The sequence below is a fragment of the Melampsora larici-populina genome (assembly GCF_000204055.1).
Source record: "Melampsora larici-populina 98AG31 unplaced genomic scaffold MELLAscaffold_35, whole genome shotgun sequence".
Lineage (NCBI taxonomy): Eukaryota > Fungi > Basidiomycota > Pucciniomycetes > Pucciniales > Melampsoraceae > Melampsora > Melampsora laricis-populina.
Window position 1 is genome coordinate 173,212 of NW_006768799.1, and position 18,219 is coordinate 191,430.

An 18,219-nucleotide genomic window follows, 5' to 3' on the forward strand; every position below is an offset into this window, starting at 1 on the left:
TAGACCGTGTTTGTCGGATTGAAATCGAAAACTGAGATTTCCACCTCGCAGGTTGAAGTTAAAATAATGTTGGGAGTAATTTAAGGAGTGACTTGATGAATTGATAAAAAAGAGTGGCTTCAAAAGAAAGAGCAAAAGATATGATGAATTTTGTCAGTCATTGTGTGTGTCAAATAATGAGAGCGGTTCTAGTCGTTGACTTCTATTAAAGCTTATCTCGTACTTGGAAGGAAGAACTTGGGTATCGAAAGTATTGAATAAAGAAATCCTCACTCACCTGGCTAGGTTCTCTACGTCAAAACAATCTATCCGAAAAACCAAGACTTGAAGGCAACAATGTGACCCACTCAGAGCAGTGAAAGAAGATATCTTATGGATGACCATCGTGATCGAATCAAGAAATTGATTCATACTTTAGAATCAGATGAGACACGTCAAGCTTACTTCAAGGATCATACTAAAGAGACTTGCTTCGTCTATCGTTGGGAATCATTTATATACAAAAATCTTCCAGTCTTCTTGGTTTAGAAACGTAAGATGATCGTACATCTTTTAGTTCTCATCTGTCCTCTCTTGGCACATGAGGTGGACTCGAAAACCTGAAGCTGATTCTAACCTTTGAAATCACGTTGGCCATGTCATTAAACCTCAGAACTGGGAATTGATAAGCTAGACGAGCGGTCTTTGTAGAGCGACGCTGCGAGTTTCCCTGCCTTCCGCATGCCACAGCTTCCCCCACCTCCATACAACTCGCATGAACTTTTTACGATCTCAATTTTGCTTGGCTTTTGTCGATGAAACCTGTCCACTCTGGTAAACGAAGGAGGTGCTGGAAGAAGATGAGCTGAAACATTACCTCTTGACATACATAAGTCGTGCGCTACAGTGGGTACACCATTGAGTCGTGTTGCGTTATTCGAGGGACATTCGAAGATCTTTGATGTGGTAAGGAGGTCCTGACACAAGTTGAAGCAACCAGCTCAGAGTTTTTCTACATACAAACTAGAAAGCCAATCGCGGCAGAAATATGCATGTTGGATGCTAGAAGCACCATGGAAGAGCGTACTGACAAAGATATATTTTGCAAGAAAGACTCTTTCACTGGCTGTCTGAGTGCAACAGGCAGTTGGTCATCCTCATGAAGATAGGTCTTCAGACTTCAGCTAACTGAGCTGCACTCGCTCGGGCTGAAGCTGCCTGCTTGATTAAAGACATGAGACTCAAACATCGACCCAGGGTGTCACATCACCATGGTGTCTTCTTCATCATGTATCTCTCAAACTTTCTTTCCAAAAAAGTCATCCTACCCACATGATTCATTTCAGTCTCAACCATCCTCTCAATTCCACTCATCCAACTTACCCTGTTCCCCATTGTGTACAAATCTAATCAAGTAACAGATTGGTATCTCTGGCTCTACTGAGTCAACAGAGTTCTCAATATTTTCTGATCCAGATGATGTTCAAGTCACCTTCAACCTTGATTATTGAAAAGAAAATCACTTCCACTTATCTGAAACATGCTGCTCGCATACACCTATCTGCAAAATTAAAAAAAGCAATATGAAGAGTACAATCGAGGTGACTTTTCTTTAGAACCATAGAATCATAATCATTCAATTCCAATGATAGATCAAGTATAATAGGCAAAAAAGCAACATTGAAACCTCAAGATAAGATAATATAAAAGAAAATCAAAAGAATCGGCTTCATTCCAATTGATTATCACTTCATGTTTTCAAATGGTATGTTTTAATTATATAAAATAGAGATAATCAAATAATCACATGCATTTTTCTTTCGTTCGCTTTTCTTTCATTTTCAAGTATAGTTACATTTCTTCATGATCTTTTCTCTCTCTTTTTTTCATTCAAATCCTTGGTTTGGATCTTAACGAGTTCTAATGATTCCAGCTTCAACAAGTTTTAAAATCTTTTCTCTTATCATCGGATTGGCCATATGTGATTGTAAGGCTTTTGGATCTTGTTGTCCTTGTTGTAAGATTTGTTGCATAACAGGCTTAAAACAAAAAAATCAAAGAAATCAATTTCATTAGTTCAACCAAAATCAAACGATCATTATTTTGTTTTCTCTTTCAATCAAAATTCAATTTCCACTTACATCCGACATGATTTGTTGAATCTCTGGATCTCTCATAGCTCTCTCAAGTCTCTGTTCATCCGTCTCATTAGCTCTTTCCCCAAACTCAGCCGCAAACAACTTCTGTCGATGCCCAGCAATCTCCTTAACATGTTTCTTCTCAGTATCAATCTCTTCAGCCTGATTCAAAGCATCAATAGCTTTTTTATGTTCTTTCATTGCATGTAACGTTAAGGCTTTACGAATGTATGCTTTGGTGAAACTTCGATCGGCTTGGATGGCTGATTCGGAATCTTTGAGAGCTTCGGGTAAGGCTAGGAGTTTGGAATAACAGGCCGCTCGGTTCGTGTAGGCTTTTGGATCGGATGGGTTTCGTTTGATGGATTCGGTGTAATGTTTAACAGCTCCTGCAAAATCACCTGCCTATCAATTCGAAAAAAAAATGTTTCTTGATTACTTTGGATTTCTGGTTTCATAGAAGTTTCATCGAAGAAACCTTTACCTTGAACAATGTGTTTCCTTCTTCCCTAGCTTTATCAGATAACTCAGGATTAATATAAGCCTTTCTTTCTTCTTCAACTTTAGTTTTTTCTGCCTAAAAAATCAAATCCAAAATGAAATAAGATTAGATCCGAAAAAAAAAGTTGAGAAAGAAAAATGGGGGTTTTCATACTTCTTTTAATTTAGCTAAAGTATCAGGTGTACGATGTTCAGTTAAAGATTTTTCCAAGTTCTTGATTGCAGAATCATATTCTCCTTTCTTAAGATAAGCAGATCCCATACGAGCAAAAGATCTAAAACCAAAATCAAAAACCAAAAATCCAAAACCAAAATCAGAAAACAAGAAAACTAAGAAAGATTGAAAAAAAAAACTCAACTTAGCAACGACTTTATAATCAACTCTTCTTTCTCTACCTTCATCAACAGCTCTTTGACATTGATTTATACATTGATCAAATTCACCAATTTCAAAATAACAAGCCGCTAAATTATTTAAATAAATCGGATCTGGATTCAAAGAAAATGCTTTTTGATATGATTCAATGGCTTTTGAAAAATCTCTTGATTTATAATATGTATTTCCTAATTGGTTTCAATCAATCAAAAAAAACATCCAATGATTTAGTTTTTTTTTCCGGTGATATAGTATTGGAATTTGATTACCTTCGGTTTTTAGTGCGTCTGCTTGAGCTTTAAGTTCTGGTGAGATTTCTTCAGTCATTTTGATATATGATAGTTCGGTAAATTTGAGAGTTCAAGTATTTTGATTTGATGAGTGATTGGAATGGATGAGGTTGAGAGTGAGATTGAGATTGAATGGTTTTTGATGACTGTCCAGTGTCAATAGTGTTTTCTGGATTGTTCTAGAGAGATCGAGGTAAACCTCTCTATAACCATGACTTACCAACTTACTACACTGAAACTGATGTATGTATGTACATATCTTCTCATTTCGATCAACTTCGATCAATTCATCACAACTATCATTCCAAAAGCACCCATATAACAATCCTAATTGTATAATCTAAAAAAACAAGTCATAAAACCAACAAAAAAAACCAAACCATTTTGCGATTCCAATCATTTCAACTAAAACAAAACAAACCAAAACCAAACCACATATCTTGACTTCAAGTTTACATACATATTCTCACAACTTATATCCGACATCTTAATAAAAAAAACACATACAAAAGAAACAATGATATTTTTACAATTGATACCTTTTTTGAAAAATGAACCCATGTGTTATGTATTTTTCTTTTGAGCTTTTTTTGAAACCAAGCAGTAACCAAAATCAAATCCATCTCCTTCCCAAGATCCACCACCGCAAATTCTATTCAAGTACTAAATCCTAGGTGAAGGACTCTATTTCTTCTCGTGTTTTCAAAATCAAGTAAATATATATATATACGTATACGAGACTTTTCCTTTTAAATCTGTTTCATATTAGGTTCAGTAGTAGTACCTAATTTAGGAATACAGAGAACAGCATCTGATGATCCTTCAATAGAATACATATGAAGAGATCCACCTAAAAAACCAAACCAAGAAAGAGTAAGTCAACTTGTATTAAAAAGAAAAAAAAGAGAAAAGCAAAATCAAAGGAGTCTATAACTTACCAAAGAATTCAGCAAAGATAGAAGACAAAGGTAACCCGATCCTCAATCGAGCATCCTGAACATCCTTTTCCTCATCCTCAAGCACTTCTAGATCTCCTTCTTTCCAATCCCTAATCTGTTCTCCCACCGTCCCAGCCAATCCTCCAGTTTTGATTAATCCTTTTAATCGGTCTTGATTCTTATCTCCTTCAACTAAATGTGAAAACGAAAATAATTCTCTTCGATTGATCGATGGTGGAAAATCATCTGATTCATCTGATATCCAATTTGGTAAGGGTGAAATCGATGGTTTGATACCTCCTGCTTGATCTGAAATCCTTATACTGATCTCAGTTGGTGAGGTGACAATATGGATTTGGATGGGTAAATTGGAGGGGGTGATGGATTTTTTTCGGGCTTGCTTTAGGGTGGCTCGGAATGAATTTAATAAGAGTTCAAACATGATATACCTAGAAAATAATGATAACAGAAAGTCTCAGTTAAACACGCTTGATTGTTTGAGTCTTCAGACAAATCAGATCATCTAGCAAGTGAAGAAAGTAGCTAGAATGCGAAAATTCAAAAAGCCAATAAAAATAAATGAATTGGGTACTCACTCCAACTGATCTGGAATATAAGCAAAACTAGCATCCTTCTCTCCAGTGATCCTAACATCAAGCATAGACGTATCCGTACCCGAAAGACAACTCAGACCAAGTTTAGCTTGAACCAGTGTAATACATTTCTCAATCACGTTCAAAACCTTCAGTTCAGTATTCACAATACCAATATACCCTTTTAACTTTTGATTAGATGATGATGATGAATTTGAATTTGATGACTGATTAGATTGAAATTGATTGGTTAGAGCTATATGGTGTTGGGCCAATACTCGTCTAGAGATACGTGATTGTAACATTCGAGTCATGAAAGTATCAATTTGATGAGAAGTAAGATGGTTTGAAGATTCTGCAATGCCAATAGCAAGCTAGAAAAAGAAAAAAAAGTCAAACAATTCATCAATGACAACGAACAAAACTCAGCAAAGAAAGAAAAAGAATAAGCACACCTGAGGTATTACGATCCGGTGTTGATTAAGTAAATCTTCGAGAAACTCACACCAACTTTGATTATCTTGTTGATCAGTTATTGGAGGATAGGATCTCATCTTATCAAATGCATCTACGTAAAGTTGTAAGGCATCTGTTAGATGAGGATTAGATGCTACAATATATGGAAGTGATTGAAAGTCTCGTATCCGTCTAGCAATTCGAATTGGTAATTGAACTCGAATCTAAACCTCATCAAAATCCAAAATTAACCGAATCATACAAAACCAAAACATACATAAATATTAACTTCAAGTCAGTCAAAAATGATCGGAGAAAGATAAAAGTGAATTGAATAACGAACGAACAAAATTAGCACCTCTAACTAATCTCTTTTGATGTTCAACTTCACTTTCAATCTCATCAGATTCCAACATCTTACCAAAAAATATTAATTGTCTTAAACTAAATGGAATCGAATCCATTGCAGCATAACGAAAGATATGATTGTTTTTATAAAATCTTCCATTTTCTTCTGGGATCCTACTTGACTTTCTTATGTTTTGAATGGTGAATTTGGTGGAAAGTTTCATGAGATTTTGAGTTTGTGATTTGTTTAGGTATCTTCGTCGGATGCGTTTCTTTTGATTCTTGATTCTGGTTAAGTTTGTTGCTCGGTGGTGTCAGTGAAGCTGATTGATGTGATACGGTATCAGACACCGATGACTCAAGTCTGATATAAATATCATATGACCCGAGGCCCTATCTTTCAATCCCGACTCCCGAGCCCGTAGCCTCGGTGTTAGCATCGGTCCCATCTCAGCCAGTTTTGCACTCAGTCTGAAGCACTTCCTCCACTTCCTGGTGGTTCAGGCTGTCAGCCTCCACCAAATGATGGACCAGGACCCAGGAATGGCCCTATGCAGGTGTGAGACGTGAAGAAGGCACTTTTCCTTATGAAATTTTGAAAAAATCACAAATAATCCTCTTTGTGGTCCCGCACATACGCTGGTTTTTGGATTTCACACTTCAAATAATTGCCTTCTTTGTCAAACACCTCAAAAGAAAAGAAAAAAAGTTTTTCCCAGATAATTATGTGTAACATTATGATGATATCAAATCCCAGTTCATTCAGAACTTCCTGATTCCTAAAGCACATGTTTGTTATATAACCATCAAACCTTAGTTGAAAATTCCTTCATTGTTGAACTTGGGCTTAGATTTTGATCATGCTGATTCAATATAATGGTGGTCAATCAACTTCTTGACATGCCCAGATGCAGGCATTTTGTGTATGACTATTGGAATCATATAGCAACCCTCACCAACATCAAGGAATGTTGTACCTGCAGAAAGCTCAGATCAATATACTACACCAGTAGTATCCAAGACAGAGTGCATCAACTGAGTGTATGTCACACCTTTAGTTGATGTTATGACTAGATAACCTGGATCATAGAAAAGGATCTGTATGGTGATGTGTAACAAACCCTTGCTTGAAACTGCACTGATCAAGGTCTTGCAAATAGATCTCAGAGCTTCTGAGAGCTCCCCAAAGTTTGAAATGCCTTGACATGAACATAAACCTATCTGTTCAAATCCTCACCTTTCATGCCAGACTCACACACAACAAAATCTTGCACCTCAAAACTCCCCTTTCAAACAATTCCTATGATCATGTCTTGATTTCATCTCATTTTTCATCACATCATGAATCAAAGGACATAAAAACCCAATAAATACTCTCTTCAACTCTTATGAAGACGCAAGAAACTCAAGCAGAAGATTCAAACTCATCATAATAATCCAAATTATCATTTTTATAGATTTTCTACATTTGATTCTCAGAGAACTTGAATACACACAACAGAAAATTAACAAACCTAAACATAAAATGAAACACATAACTTAAAAAAGGAGATCAAAATCAAAAAATGATCAACATTGATGAAATGCAAACAAGTTTAGAATAAACAAATGAAGAATACAAACACTTACCTAATTGTAAATTTAGCAATTCCAATCAATTCATCAAAAGACAACCAAAGTATGAAAGTGAAGAAACATTAAAGACATTCTCAGTACAAACAACTTCAAGTCTAGCTCACAGATCAAACAAAATTGCCTAGCACATGTTGCTGCTGCCACTTTGCAACCCCAAAAAAATCCTTTGATCTCTTCTTCTTACCTTATGTATAGTTACTGTCACCAAACCCTTTGAAATTTTTGACAGGTATCAATCAAGGCCCAAAACCTTTAAACCTACTGGTTTGAGATGTTGTGGTGATCCCATTGACTGCATGTCCAATAAGAAATGACTACTTAGGATCCCTAGCAAACCTATATTCCAGAGGTCAGAAGACCAAGTCAACCCCTCACAAGTCCCAAACTTATGCACAAACATTAGCTAAGATGTTGACATTCTTGCAAGTGATGAACTTCTCTCCAAGTCAAGGTTTTATGACAGTGTCACCAAGATTGACTACAAAGCAAATCTGTTACAAATGATTTGTGTACCAAAGACCAATCAAATCATGAAAAAGATCATGTGTGTCTGAATGGAGTTTTTCAAAGAATAAGATCTCCCATCTCTTGAGCTGTAAGACATCTCCACCACAGATCACCTTTAGCACCAAGACATACAAGAATACCTACATGCCTAAATAAGAGTTCAGACCAGGTATCCAACATTAAACCAAAACATCATCCCACACTTCTTTCCAAAACTCAAATACACAAATCACCTTTCCATCCCTCATGAACCAAACTCTTCAGTAATTCTATCCAAACCAAGCTTTTAATTCCTCATCCCTACCACCAATACAAATACTTAATCCATTTTGGTATAACCACAACTAACCTCTCCATTCCATCCCTCAAACTATAAAAGACTACTTTCCTCAAGTTCATTCTCTGAGCATTTCCCCTCACTTTTCCCCTAAGATCTTGGTTATATCTCTGCCAATCTCTCTCATCATCTGCACATCCATATCTATTATCTACCATAACCACATCTAGTCAAAGTAAACTCAAACCAAACATGTATGTAGTCCATCTTCTGGTGAATTGGTTTTAAATTTTAAACACGAGTCCAGCTAAAATCCCATAATCCAATCCAACTCCACCCTCATAACCATGATCATCATCAAATCCAAGCTCAAAAGATCTTTAACCTAAGACCCCAGAGTATGTTTAATCCACACTCAATGCTACTACTGAATCAACCACCTCAAAGCTCATCAACCCATTCTTGAAATTTTTGCATTGGTAAAGAACCAAGTGGATAATAACAACAGAAGATGAACCAGAACCATCCAAAGACCAATCCCAAAGCAATACCAAGACTTGATCACAAATAAACTATACATCAAAGCTTATTATCCACACCTCAGTGATTCAAAATTACTATCACCTATACTCCTTGGAAAAACCTTATCCATACTCTTATCCATCTAAACCAGTAATACAGTCAAACCGGAAAAGCTTGACCGATTTTGCCCGCAAAACTCGAGCAAATTGGCGGGTAATTGGTGGCAAGCTTTTCCGGCTTGACTGTAAATCAAACAAATCAAATGATTTGTTGAATTGGTTTTAAATCTATACCATAAGTCCAGATAAAATCCCATAATCCAATCCAACTCTACCTCCATAACAATCATCAAATCCAAGCTCAAAAGATCCTATACCTAAGACCCCAGAAGTTTAATTCAAATCCAATGCTACTACTGAATCAACCACCCCAAAGCTCATCAACCCATTCTTGACAATTTCGCATTGGTAAAGAACCAAGTGGATAATAACAACAGAAGATGAACCAGAACCACCTGAAGACTAATTCCCAAGAAATACCAAGAGTATACCACAAACTATACATCAAAGCTTATTACCAACATCTCAGACTCAGTGATTCAAAATTACCATCACCTATACTCCTTGGCAAAACCTCATCCATACTCTTATCCATTTAAACCAGTAATAAATCGAACAAACCAAATGATCTGGTGAATTGGTTTTAAATCTATACCATAAGTCCAGATAAAATCCCATAATCCAATCCAACACCACCTCCATAACAATCATCATCATCAAATCCAAGCTCAAAAGCTCCTATACCTAAGACCCCAGAAGTTTTATTTTTTAACTTCAAATCCAATGTTACTACTGAATCAACCACCCCAAAGCTCATCAACCCATTCTTGACATTTTTGCATTGGTACAGCCCTTTGCATAATTGATGACTTTGAAGAAAAAAAAACCTCGAGTTTTCAAATAAAAAACCTCGAGTTTTTTCGAAAAGTGACCGAGTTTTGTGAAAAAGCTGCTGAGTTTTTCAAAAAGTCAGTGAGTTTTTTTTGGAAACCTGGCTCAGTAATTCCAAAAGAGAAAGAGCTCGCTCAGTTTTTGAAAAACTCTATGGATTTTTGAAAAACTCTATGGATTTTTGAAAAACTCGATGAATTTTTGAAAAACTCGATGAATTTTTGAAAAACTCGATGAGTTTTTGAAAAAAACTCGCAGGTTTTTTTTTGAAAACTCAAGTGTTTTCTTTTTTTCCAAAGTCATCAATTCTGCAAAGGGTTGTAAAGAACCAAGTGGATAATAACAACAGAAGATGAACCAGAAACACCCAAAGACCAATCTCAAAGCAATACCAAGAGTAGACCACAAACTATACATCAAAGCTTATTACCAACACCTCAGTGTTTCAAAATTATCATCACCCATACTCCTTGGCAAAACCTCATCCATACTCTCATGATTCATCCAATTAAACCGGTAATAAAAAAGTGTTCAAAAAAAATCAATTAATAAATAACTTGAAAAAGAACTAAACTAAATATATCTAAAAAACATACACAATCAAAATCACAAAAAATCACAAACAAAAGCAAAAACAATAACACAAACAAAACAGTTGAAACAAAAGCACCAAACAAAACAAAACAATTGAAACAAAGCAAAAGCAAAGCAAAAGCAAATTTCAAAAAAAGAAGAAAGAAAAACAACAAAACAAAAAAAAAAACATAACCCATCATAAAAGCTCTAAAAGTGTAACAAATCCAAAACCCATCCAAAACCGTGACCAATTTACATTCATAAACTTCTATTTCTTCACTCATACTCCAGTACCACACCTTTCATCTCATGAAACCCCCACAACTTCCAGCAAAAGAAAAAAACTCATCCATGTAAAAAAACCCCACATCCAATGATTAAAACCAACCCATCACTCAAAGAAAAATCACGTATACCAAAAAAAAACGAAAAAAGAAAAACCACCACGACAACTTCCAAACTCCACAAATCCTAAACTCCTAAACCCATCCAACTGATAAATACCTTAATCAGATTTAACCGAATTCAAATTCCCATGATCACCCAATTCCAAAACCTCCACCCCAGCCAAACTTCCCCCATTTCCATTTCCCGTTCCCCCTGCTCCTGCTCCATTTCCTCCCGTTGCTCCATTCCCAGCACTCGTACTCACCCCTGTCAATTCAGCCAATTTATAAAACGCTTTTTGTATAGGTGATGATCTACATTGATGATGATGAGATTGGTAAGGATGAAGAGTAGGAGACGGTAAAGGAGAAGACACCGACGAAGGAGAAAGAAACAAATCTTCTTCCTCTACTTGCCATTCCTCAGTAGTAGCTACCAAATCCACCGAAACACAATCTCAGTACCCACTCTGAAGATAAAGGGAAAGAAAAAGTACTCACGAGTATGTGATTCGTAGGCCGGTAATCCGGACTCAGAACTACTTGTCCATCCACCACAACACTTACACCTAGGTTCATTACTTTGAAAAACCGATTTCCTTCTCTTTTCCTCCAACCAAGTCACCGGTAACAACAAGACATCAGCAAACCTAGGAGAACTAGAACCCGATCTCGAAGAGGATGATCTGATAAACAAGCGTCTTCTCCTATGCGAATGGTTTCTAGACCGATGAGTTCCATTCAATCTTCCATCTTCCATAAATGATCTAAACGATCTTAGACCGAATCGGATCAACCAGAATCCCAAGACTCCAATGGCTCCATACAACCAAAGCATTCCAAATTTGCCTAACCAGACTATAAAGCCTGCATCATCTGTGTGCCAACATGATCCATAGTAATGTGCAAAGAAAGCTGAGGAAGGAGTGTTTGTGGCTGGAAGGTTCTTGCCGTACAGTTCTGGTGGAAGGATTCGGATAGGTTTGGACGTTAGTTGGTTCGTTGGAGATGATCTGAATTGAGAATAAAGAGCCGAAAGTGCCATGGGTCCAGTCGAGAACATGACCGTTGGATCTGTAAGAAAACTCCAATAAGCATCACTCCTAAAGAAGTAATAGAAAGTGACTTACAGTTTAAGAAATAATCATGATCAAAGTATTGAAGATGATTAATCACATATTCCATAAACGGATGACGAGCAGAACTAAACATCAAATCATTTGAGACTCCCACCGGTATAGTCTGAGGCAAAAGCAAATCGAACAAAGGATTCGAGATCAAACTATCCATAGGTCTTACACAACCGATATCCAAATCCATATAAACCCCTCCATCTATTTGAAAACCCAAATCCAAAGCGTCAAGAATCCAATCAGTTATAAATTAACTGAATTGAGAGAAAAGACTTACATTGATGTAAGACAAAGTATCGTACCGCATCGGCTCTTTGGATCGGATAACGATACCCATCAAAAGTTTTCAAAAACCAAGGATAATGTTGAATAATCAATTCCCTACCACTCTGATCGGTCCAAAGCACATACTCCCAATCAGGATGTAAAGCAGCACAAGTAGCTCGAACAGGTAACCATCTATCTGGAATCCGTTCTGTTTTCCAAGTTTGATGAATGATTTTTGGAATCAATGTGTTTTGGATGGTGTGAGTGGTGGTGGTAGTGGTGGTGGTGGGTAATGAGTTGGGAGAAGTGGGTGGGATGAGTGATGATTCTAGGTCTTGGGATGTGATGAGATCGACAGTATGGATACCGAATAATGCGTTTGCTGTTGATAAGACGATGATCTGTTCAAAGTCACATGAGTTAGTTGATTGATTTGAGAAGAGTTGTGATGAATTGAAATGAACTTACAGTACCCAGAACGATGAGAAGTAAGAGTAGTAGAGCATAGTTCAACCAAGAACGATGTCTTCTTCTTGAAAAGATAAGAGTAGCAGTAGTCGAAGAAGGAGTAGGAGATGAATTAAGGTTAGATGTAGAAGAGAGAAGAGGTTGTTGTTGTTGTTGTTGTTGTTGATGATGATGAGGTAGTAAAGAATGAGATGAATAAACCATTTGAATGATAGTTTATGATGAATGATGATATCTTGGTTGTGATATGATGATATCTGATGATTGGTTTCGAAAATGAAAGAGAGAGAGATTGAGAAGAAGTGTGATCTGATGAGAAGTGTTATGTACTCGGATTTAAAGTCACCAAGTATGTATTGCTTGAAGTTTGTACAGTTTGATTTGATTTGATTTGAAGAAGAGAGAAGAAGATTATTTGATTTATTTTGTGATTTAAATGGGGAAGGACTTAAACAACATTGATAACTTGAGATGACTGATGAGAGATTTCATACAAACTTGCCAAGATCTCAATCAAATTCAATCTACCAAACAAATCGAACAGCAACTTGCCAAATCCACTTTAATCTTAATAATCAGATTTCAGATGACTCATCACTCCAATCAGAATCACAATCAGAATCAGCTTCAAAGATCAAAGATGAAAGATGAAAAACTAAAACTGATACACTTGATGACTTTCAATCAAACTAGTCTCATCAAAACTCACAAACTCTCACAACTCTTGTTCTCCTTTAAGAGTCCCAAAACTTATGTGTCTTGCTCAAACCCTCAACGGTATCCAGAAAATCAATCTGAAACCCCTTTCTCTTTCCCTGACTGAACTCTCTCATCACTATGTACTGATCGTTCTTGACGTCATAGAAACCCCAAAAAATACCTTTTCAAAACATTCGCATTTCACTGGGTCTGTGAGAACTTGAGATCATCTCTTCATTTCTTTTTCATCATCCAATCTTCTGTTTACAAAACTCAACTTGTTTTCCGTAAACTTGACTCATCAACTTTGCTTGGATCGGCTTGTGATTTTGTAAAGTCATCATGGCGCTATCATAACATACACAGTCTCAGAGCTTAATGAGTCATGACCAAAAGAAGACGTACACAGTCTTTTAATCAATTTAGACACACAACGGGTGACTGTGCACAAATCGCTACACCAACGGTTTGTACAAACACACAGCTTGGGTACCAAAAACAAACAGACGAATCAATCGGAATAAATCTAAGTCGGACGGACAATGAATGGGTTCATTTTGCGGTGCATCGTTTCTATGATCCGAGAATCAAGCCGTTTCTATTCGGAAACGGGAGGAGTTTGGAGAACCAAAACCTCCGAGCTCAAAAAGAACCAAAAAATTAAAAAAACTTGTGGGTCCGTAAACCCAGCAACGTATCGGGTGACGATGATCGGTTAACCGGCGGAGTTTAGATCGAATTTATCATCGGCTCAGGCTGTGTACAACATATGTTTTGGTTTTGGTTGAGCTTTGGTTGAGCTTCAGGAAATCACGTGATCGTAAGTGCCAAGGATCTTATCATCATCATCATCACCCTTTCCCTTGTTTTCATTTCGTATCCTTCTGGAACCTTGACTTTTAAAACTTTGACCCTGGTAATTGATACGTAGTGTGATAGATATGTTAGTCAGATTGAGTGATTTTAAACCTTGATTGTTAAAGGTTGAAAGATACATGTTAAAAATCTCATTTGTTAATCTTCCTTTGATCTGAAGTTTTGATTGTTAAAGTTCAAATGATTTAGACATGATCAGACTTCATATGAAAAAATGAACAAAGAAAAAAGAAAATCAAAGATAGATGAGAACTATAGATAAGAACTATAGATAAGAACTATAAGATGAAAAGAGAAAATAACTAAAAAATAATAATTGAGTACAGCTGTTTGCAGAAAAAATGCCATTGTCCAGTTTTTTATTTTTTTTATTTTTTTAAGTTGCACTAAAAATTATCAACGCAGATTCTACACAAGAGCAGCTGTACGTCATGATGTGCTAATTGTTAAAGATTGTACAGAGTCTCCTCACCAAAGGTTGAGAAAGCTTGTGCATTTCAGATACAAAGGCAGCATTACTTGTGATCTTTCACAAACTTCACACCCTCGAAAAAGTTGAGTACAGCAAACTACAGCTCTTATTGTAGAATCTACGTTGGTAATTTTTAGTGCAACTTAAAAAAATAAAAAAATAAAAAACTGGATGATGGCATTCTTTCTGCAAACAGCTGTAATTAACGCAGCAGAAGATCCTAACAAATAGAAATAACTATACTAAGTACAAAATCACCAAAATAATCAAACAATAGTATACCAACAAAAAGAGACACAAAGAAACCTAATAAATCAGTCAAATCATGTTCATTACCAATTACAGTACTCAAAGTTGTGTATACTTTGCCGTGTATAGTTTTTTTTTGTTTTTTTGAAGCTAGACACAACCTGGAAAAAGTATGTCTTTTGTTTGCAGCTCAAAAATCCATACCTCTGAGCCAGAAACATAGTTTTTCCTGGCCGTGTGTAGTTGTGAAAAAGAAAAGAAAAACTATGTACGGCAAAGTATACACAACTTTGAGTACCGTAAATAACTAAAGAATGATTCACAAATATAACCCCTACTCTAGAACTTGTTTCATAAATACAGCAGTTTTGAGAATAAATGCTGCCTGCCTGGTTTTATTTTTTTTATTTTTTTTAAGGTTACACTAAAACTTACTCACCTAGATTCTATATAAGAGCTGTAGCCAACTTATTCCAGGGTGCAAGGATTGTGAAAGATCACAATCTTGCTTATCTTTCACAACTATTGCTTTCTTTGTACCCGAAATGCACAACCTTTGGTATGGTTGTAACCAACGGAAAGGTGGGAGGAGACTTGAAATGAGGATTAAAATGCCCCATGTAGAATCTAGGTCAATGATTGTTTAGTGCAACTCTTAAAAAAAATAAAAAAATAAAAACGAACAGACGACATTTATTCTCGAAACTGCTGTAAAACATGTAATAATGTAAGTCATCCTTCATCCAAACTACTTCATCTTTTTGGTTGGTGTAAGTGTACCAGAAGTTAAACCAAGTTATCAAACCATATATGAGATTCTAAAGGTAAGTGTTGATCATATATATTTATAAAGGTTTTAGGTTTCGTATACATACACTTTTTGGGGCATCTCTTTATATACTTCAAAAAAAGTACAAGGAATGGGTTTTACAAACGAAGAGAATCGTGAACAAAGACTTCAAGAGTTTTGGAAAGAAGAAAATCAGATAAAAAACTCAAATAGTAAGATTTGAACTGTGTATGGATTTTTTTGGGGTGGGAAGGAGAGCACGAGGGAGTTTGTAATGATAAAGTTGATTATCCAAAATTGCAAGTTCAAACAATATCATGCATCTTGATTTCTTTTTCATGAGTGAGAGATTGTAATAAAACGGAAACGGATGACTTAAAGCATCACATTTTGAAAGCAAGAGGATAAGCAAAGATTCAAGTACTGGTTTTGATGACTGCTAATCCGATTTGATTATTAGTAGCATCAGTAGCAAAGTAAACATTCTAACAACCCCCGCAAAAAATCATAAAACAAAGTATCAAAGCACATTCCAATGTTAACAATCCATCACACGAAGTCTTAAAGACAAACCTTTAAAAAAATATCCCCAAGTAACCATTGACTTTGACCACCGATCTGACCCGCAGCAATTCCACTCATACAAATCCCATTCAAATCATTCAAATCCATAGGTTGAACCGTGAGATCCGAAGCCTTAATCACAAACTCTTTCCCACCAAAGAGTAATGAAACCTTCACATCCGTATCACAAGGTAAAGTAAATGATCCTTGTCCATCAGATCTTGCACCTGGAATCGATCCGTGGATTTCTTCTGCATCTGATCTTGGAACAATGATCAAACTCGTGCCTGTATCGAAAATTGATGTCCTACTGGTCATGATCACTTTATTGTTGACTTTGATCGTGTTTAATGTTCCTTCCCAAAACCCTCTTGTGTTAATATTTTCAATCATTGTTAAAGGTTTCACAAATTTCGATTCATCTACTCCTCCAATAGTCACCTGACCTAAAAACAAAAACAGCCAATACTCTTAATAAGTCACTTTTAACTTTCTTTGAAGAGTGAGAATGTTTTCTTGGGAGTGGTGGGGGGTTTTACCTATGTTGGAATCTTCTTCTGATCTACCTAATGCATAACCAATAAAAGCTCCTGAGATCTTTCCACTTTTCGCTAAAGCTTCAATCGGTGTAATCATCCCTGAAGTACTTAATGAACTTAAAGCAGTTCCCATCAATCCATCAAATGGTCTTTCATCACACCCCATCCAATCCCCACAAACCAAACCAAACCAAAAAAACATTAGATTTTTAATGATCAGAAATTCCATTGACCAGATTTTTTCGTTCCACGTTTGATGTCTTCGTTTTTAGTGTAAAGACTTACACTTTTTTAGATGCGAATTCATTTGATTCTTGGTTAGCTGCACCAAAAGTATGAGACCTCAACTTTAATCCAGCAATCTCGATATCTTCTTGAACTAAAAACCCAGAAACTTGTCCCGTTCCTAATCCCCCCTCCCCCACACACATCAAAACCAATATCAAAGTGGTTTTTTTTTCGTCAGGAAACTTAACAAAGGATAGTTAAAGATGTGGGATTTTTGGGGCGAGGTTTGCTTACCATATGTTACTTGGAATGGTTTGTTTGATGGTTTATAAGTTGTAGAAGATTCAGAGAGAGATTTATGAAAACAAGTAGAAGTTCTTAATTGAGAATTAGTACAACTAGGTCCCTAAAAACAATTACAAAACAAAATTTGTTAACCAAGAAGAAAAAAATAAAAACCAAGAAAAACCTCAATCCAATGAAACTTCTCAACCAAACCCCCCAAAAAAAACTTACTGAAACCCAAAAATCACTACTACCCGAATCTAAAATCACATTAAATTCTTCCAAAGGATTACCTACTTTGATAGTAACAAAATAAGCAACATCATTCGAATCAATACTAAATCCAATCGAATTCCTAGCAGTAATGTTTTCAGGTTTGGTAACTAAGTTTTGTAATAAAGCTTTAAGTTTTTTAGGACTGAAAGAAGAAGAGGTTGATGATGGTAAAGAACTTGTGGGATCGATGCTTGGTGACTGAGTTGATGATCCTTCTGGAACAATCAATGGTTGACTGCTTTGAGCCTGAGGATCCGAGGGTGAGGTTTCTGGAACGGAACTTGTAGGAATAAATGGTTGACTACTTTGCGGTCCTGTTATTCCAGGTGATATATCTGGAACGCTACCTGTAGGAACAAACGGTTGACTTCCTTGAGGAACCGTCATTCCAGGCGATATTACTGGACTAGCACCAGTAGAACTGCACGGTTGACCAGCTTGAGCACCAGCCGCACCACCAGATGATATTTCTGGAATAGAACCAGTAGGAAAAAAAGGTTGACCACTTTGAGAACCTGTCATACCTGGCGAGATTGCTTGTCCATTACCAGCTCCAATAGGTACCAAAGTTTGACCACTTTGAGTCACCATTGTAGCACCATCACCATCTGAAACAGATACTTTTATAGGATCCATCAAATCTCTTTTATGTAAATACAAATTCCGTCTTTCAGGTTCTTCTTTGGTAGGTTCATTTTTAATTTCAAGTTCATAACCAATCGAATAAGCACGTTTTTTCAAATTGCTAATTAGTTCTTCATCCGAAATCGGTTTTTGAGAAAACATTGAGTATCTTTTTAAGGCTCTGTTTAGTCGTAGTTGGAATGAGATGGATGGGTGTTGGATATTGGAGTGTAGGTCATTGATTCTTTTGAGTGGTAAGATGGTTTTTGACTCATGG

At 36.3% G+C, this 18,219-nt stretch overlaps 2 protein-coding genes across 2 annotated transcripts; both read right to left on the minus strand.

The window, feature by feature from the left end:
* Window positions 1-3,670: 3,670 nt before the first annotated feature.
* Window positions 3,671-5,930, minus strand: MELLADRAFT_78543 (uncharacterized protein; the record flags this gene model as incomplete). The annotated part of the gene is made up of 5 exons (XM_007413279.1): window positions 3,671-4,134; window positions 4,223-4,671; window positions 4,819-5,189; window positions 5,271-5,495; window positions 5,619-5,930. The coding sequence occupies 5 exons, from the start codon at window positions 5,841-5,843 to the stop codon at window positions 4,034-4,036; spliced, it is 1,371 nt and encodes a 456-aa protein (XP_007413341.1).
* A 4,103-nt stretch (window positions 5,931-10,033) lies between these two features.
* MELLADRAFT_49485 (family 32 glycosyltransferase) lies at window positions 10,034-12,808 on the minus strand (the record flags this gene model as incomplete). The annotated part of the gene is made up of 5 exons (XM_007413278.1): window positions 10,034-10,905; window positions 10,974-11,546; window positions 11,603-11,806; window positions 11,883-12,273; window positions 12,341-12,808. The coding sequence occupies 5 exons, from the start codon at window positions 12,542-12,544 to the stop codon at window positions 10,592-10,594; spliced, it is 1,686 nt and encodes a 561-aa protein (XP_007413340.1).
* Window positions 12,809-18,219: the final 5,411 nt, after the last annotated feature.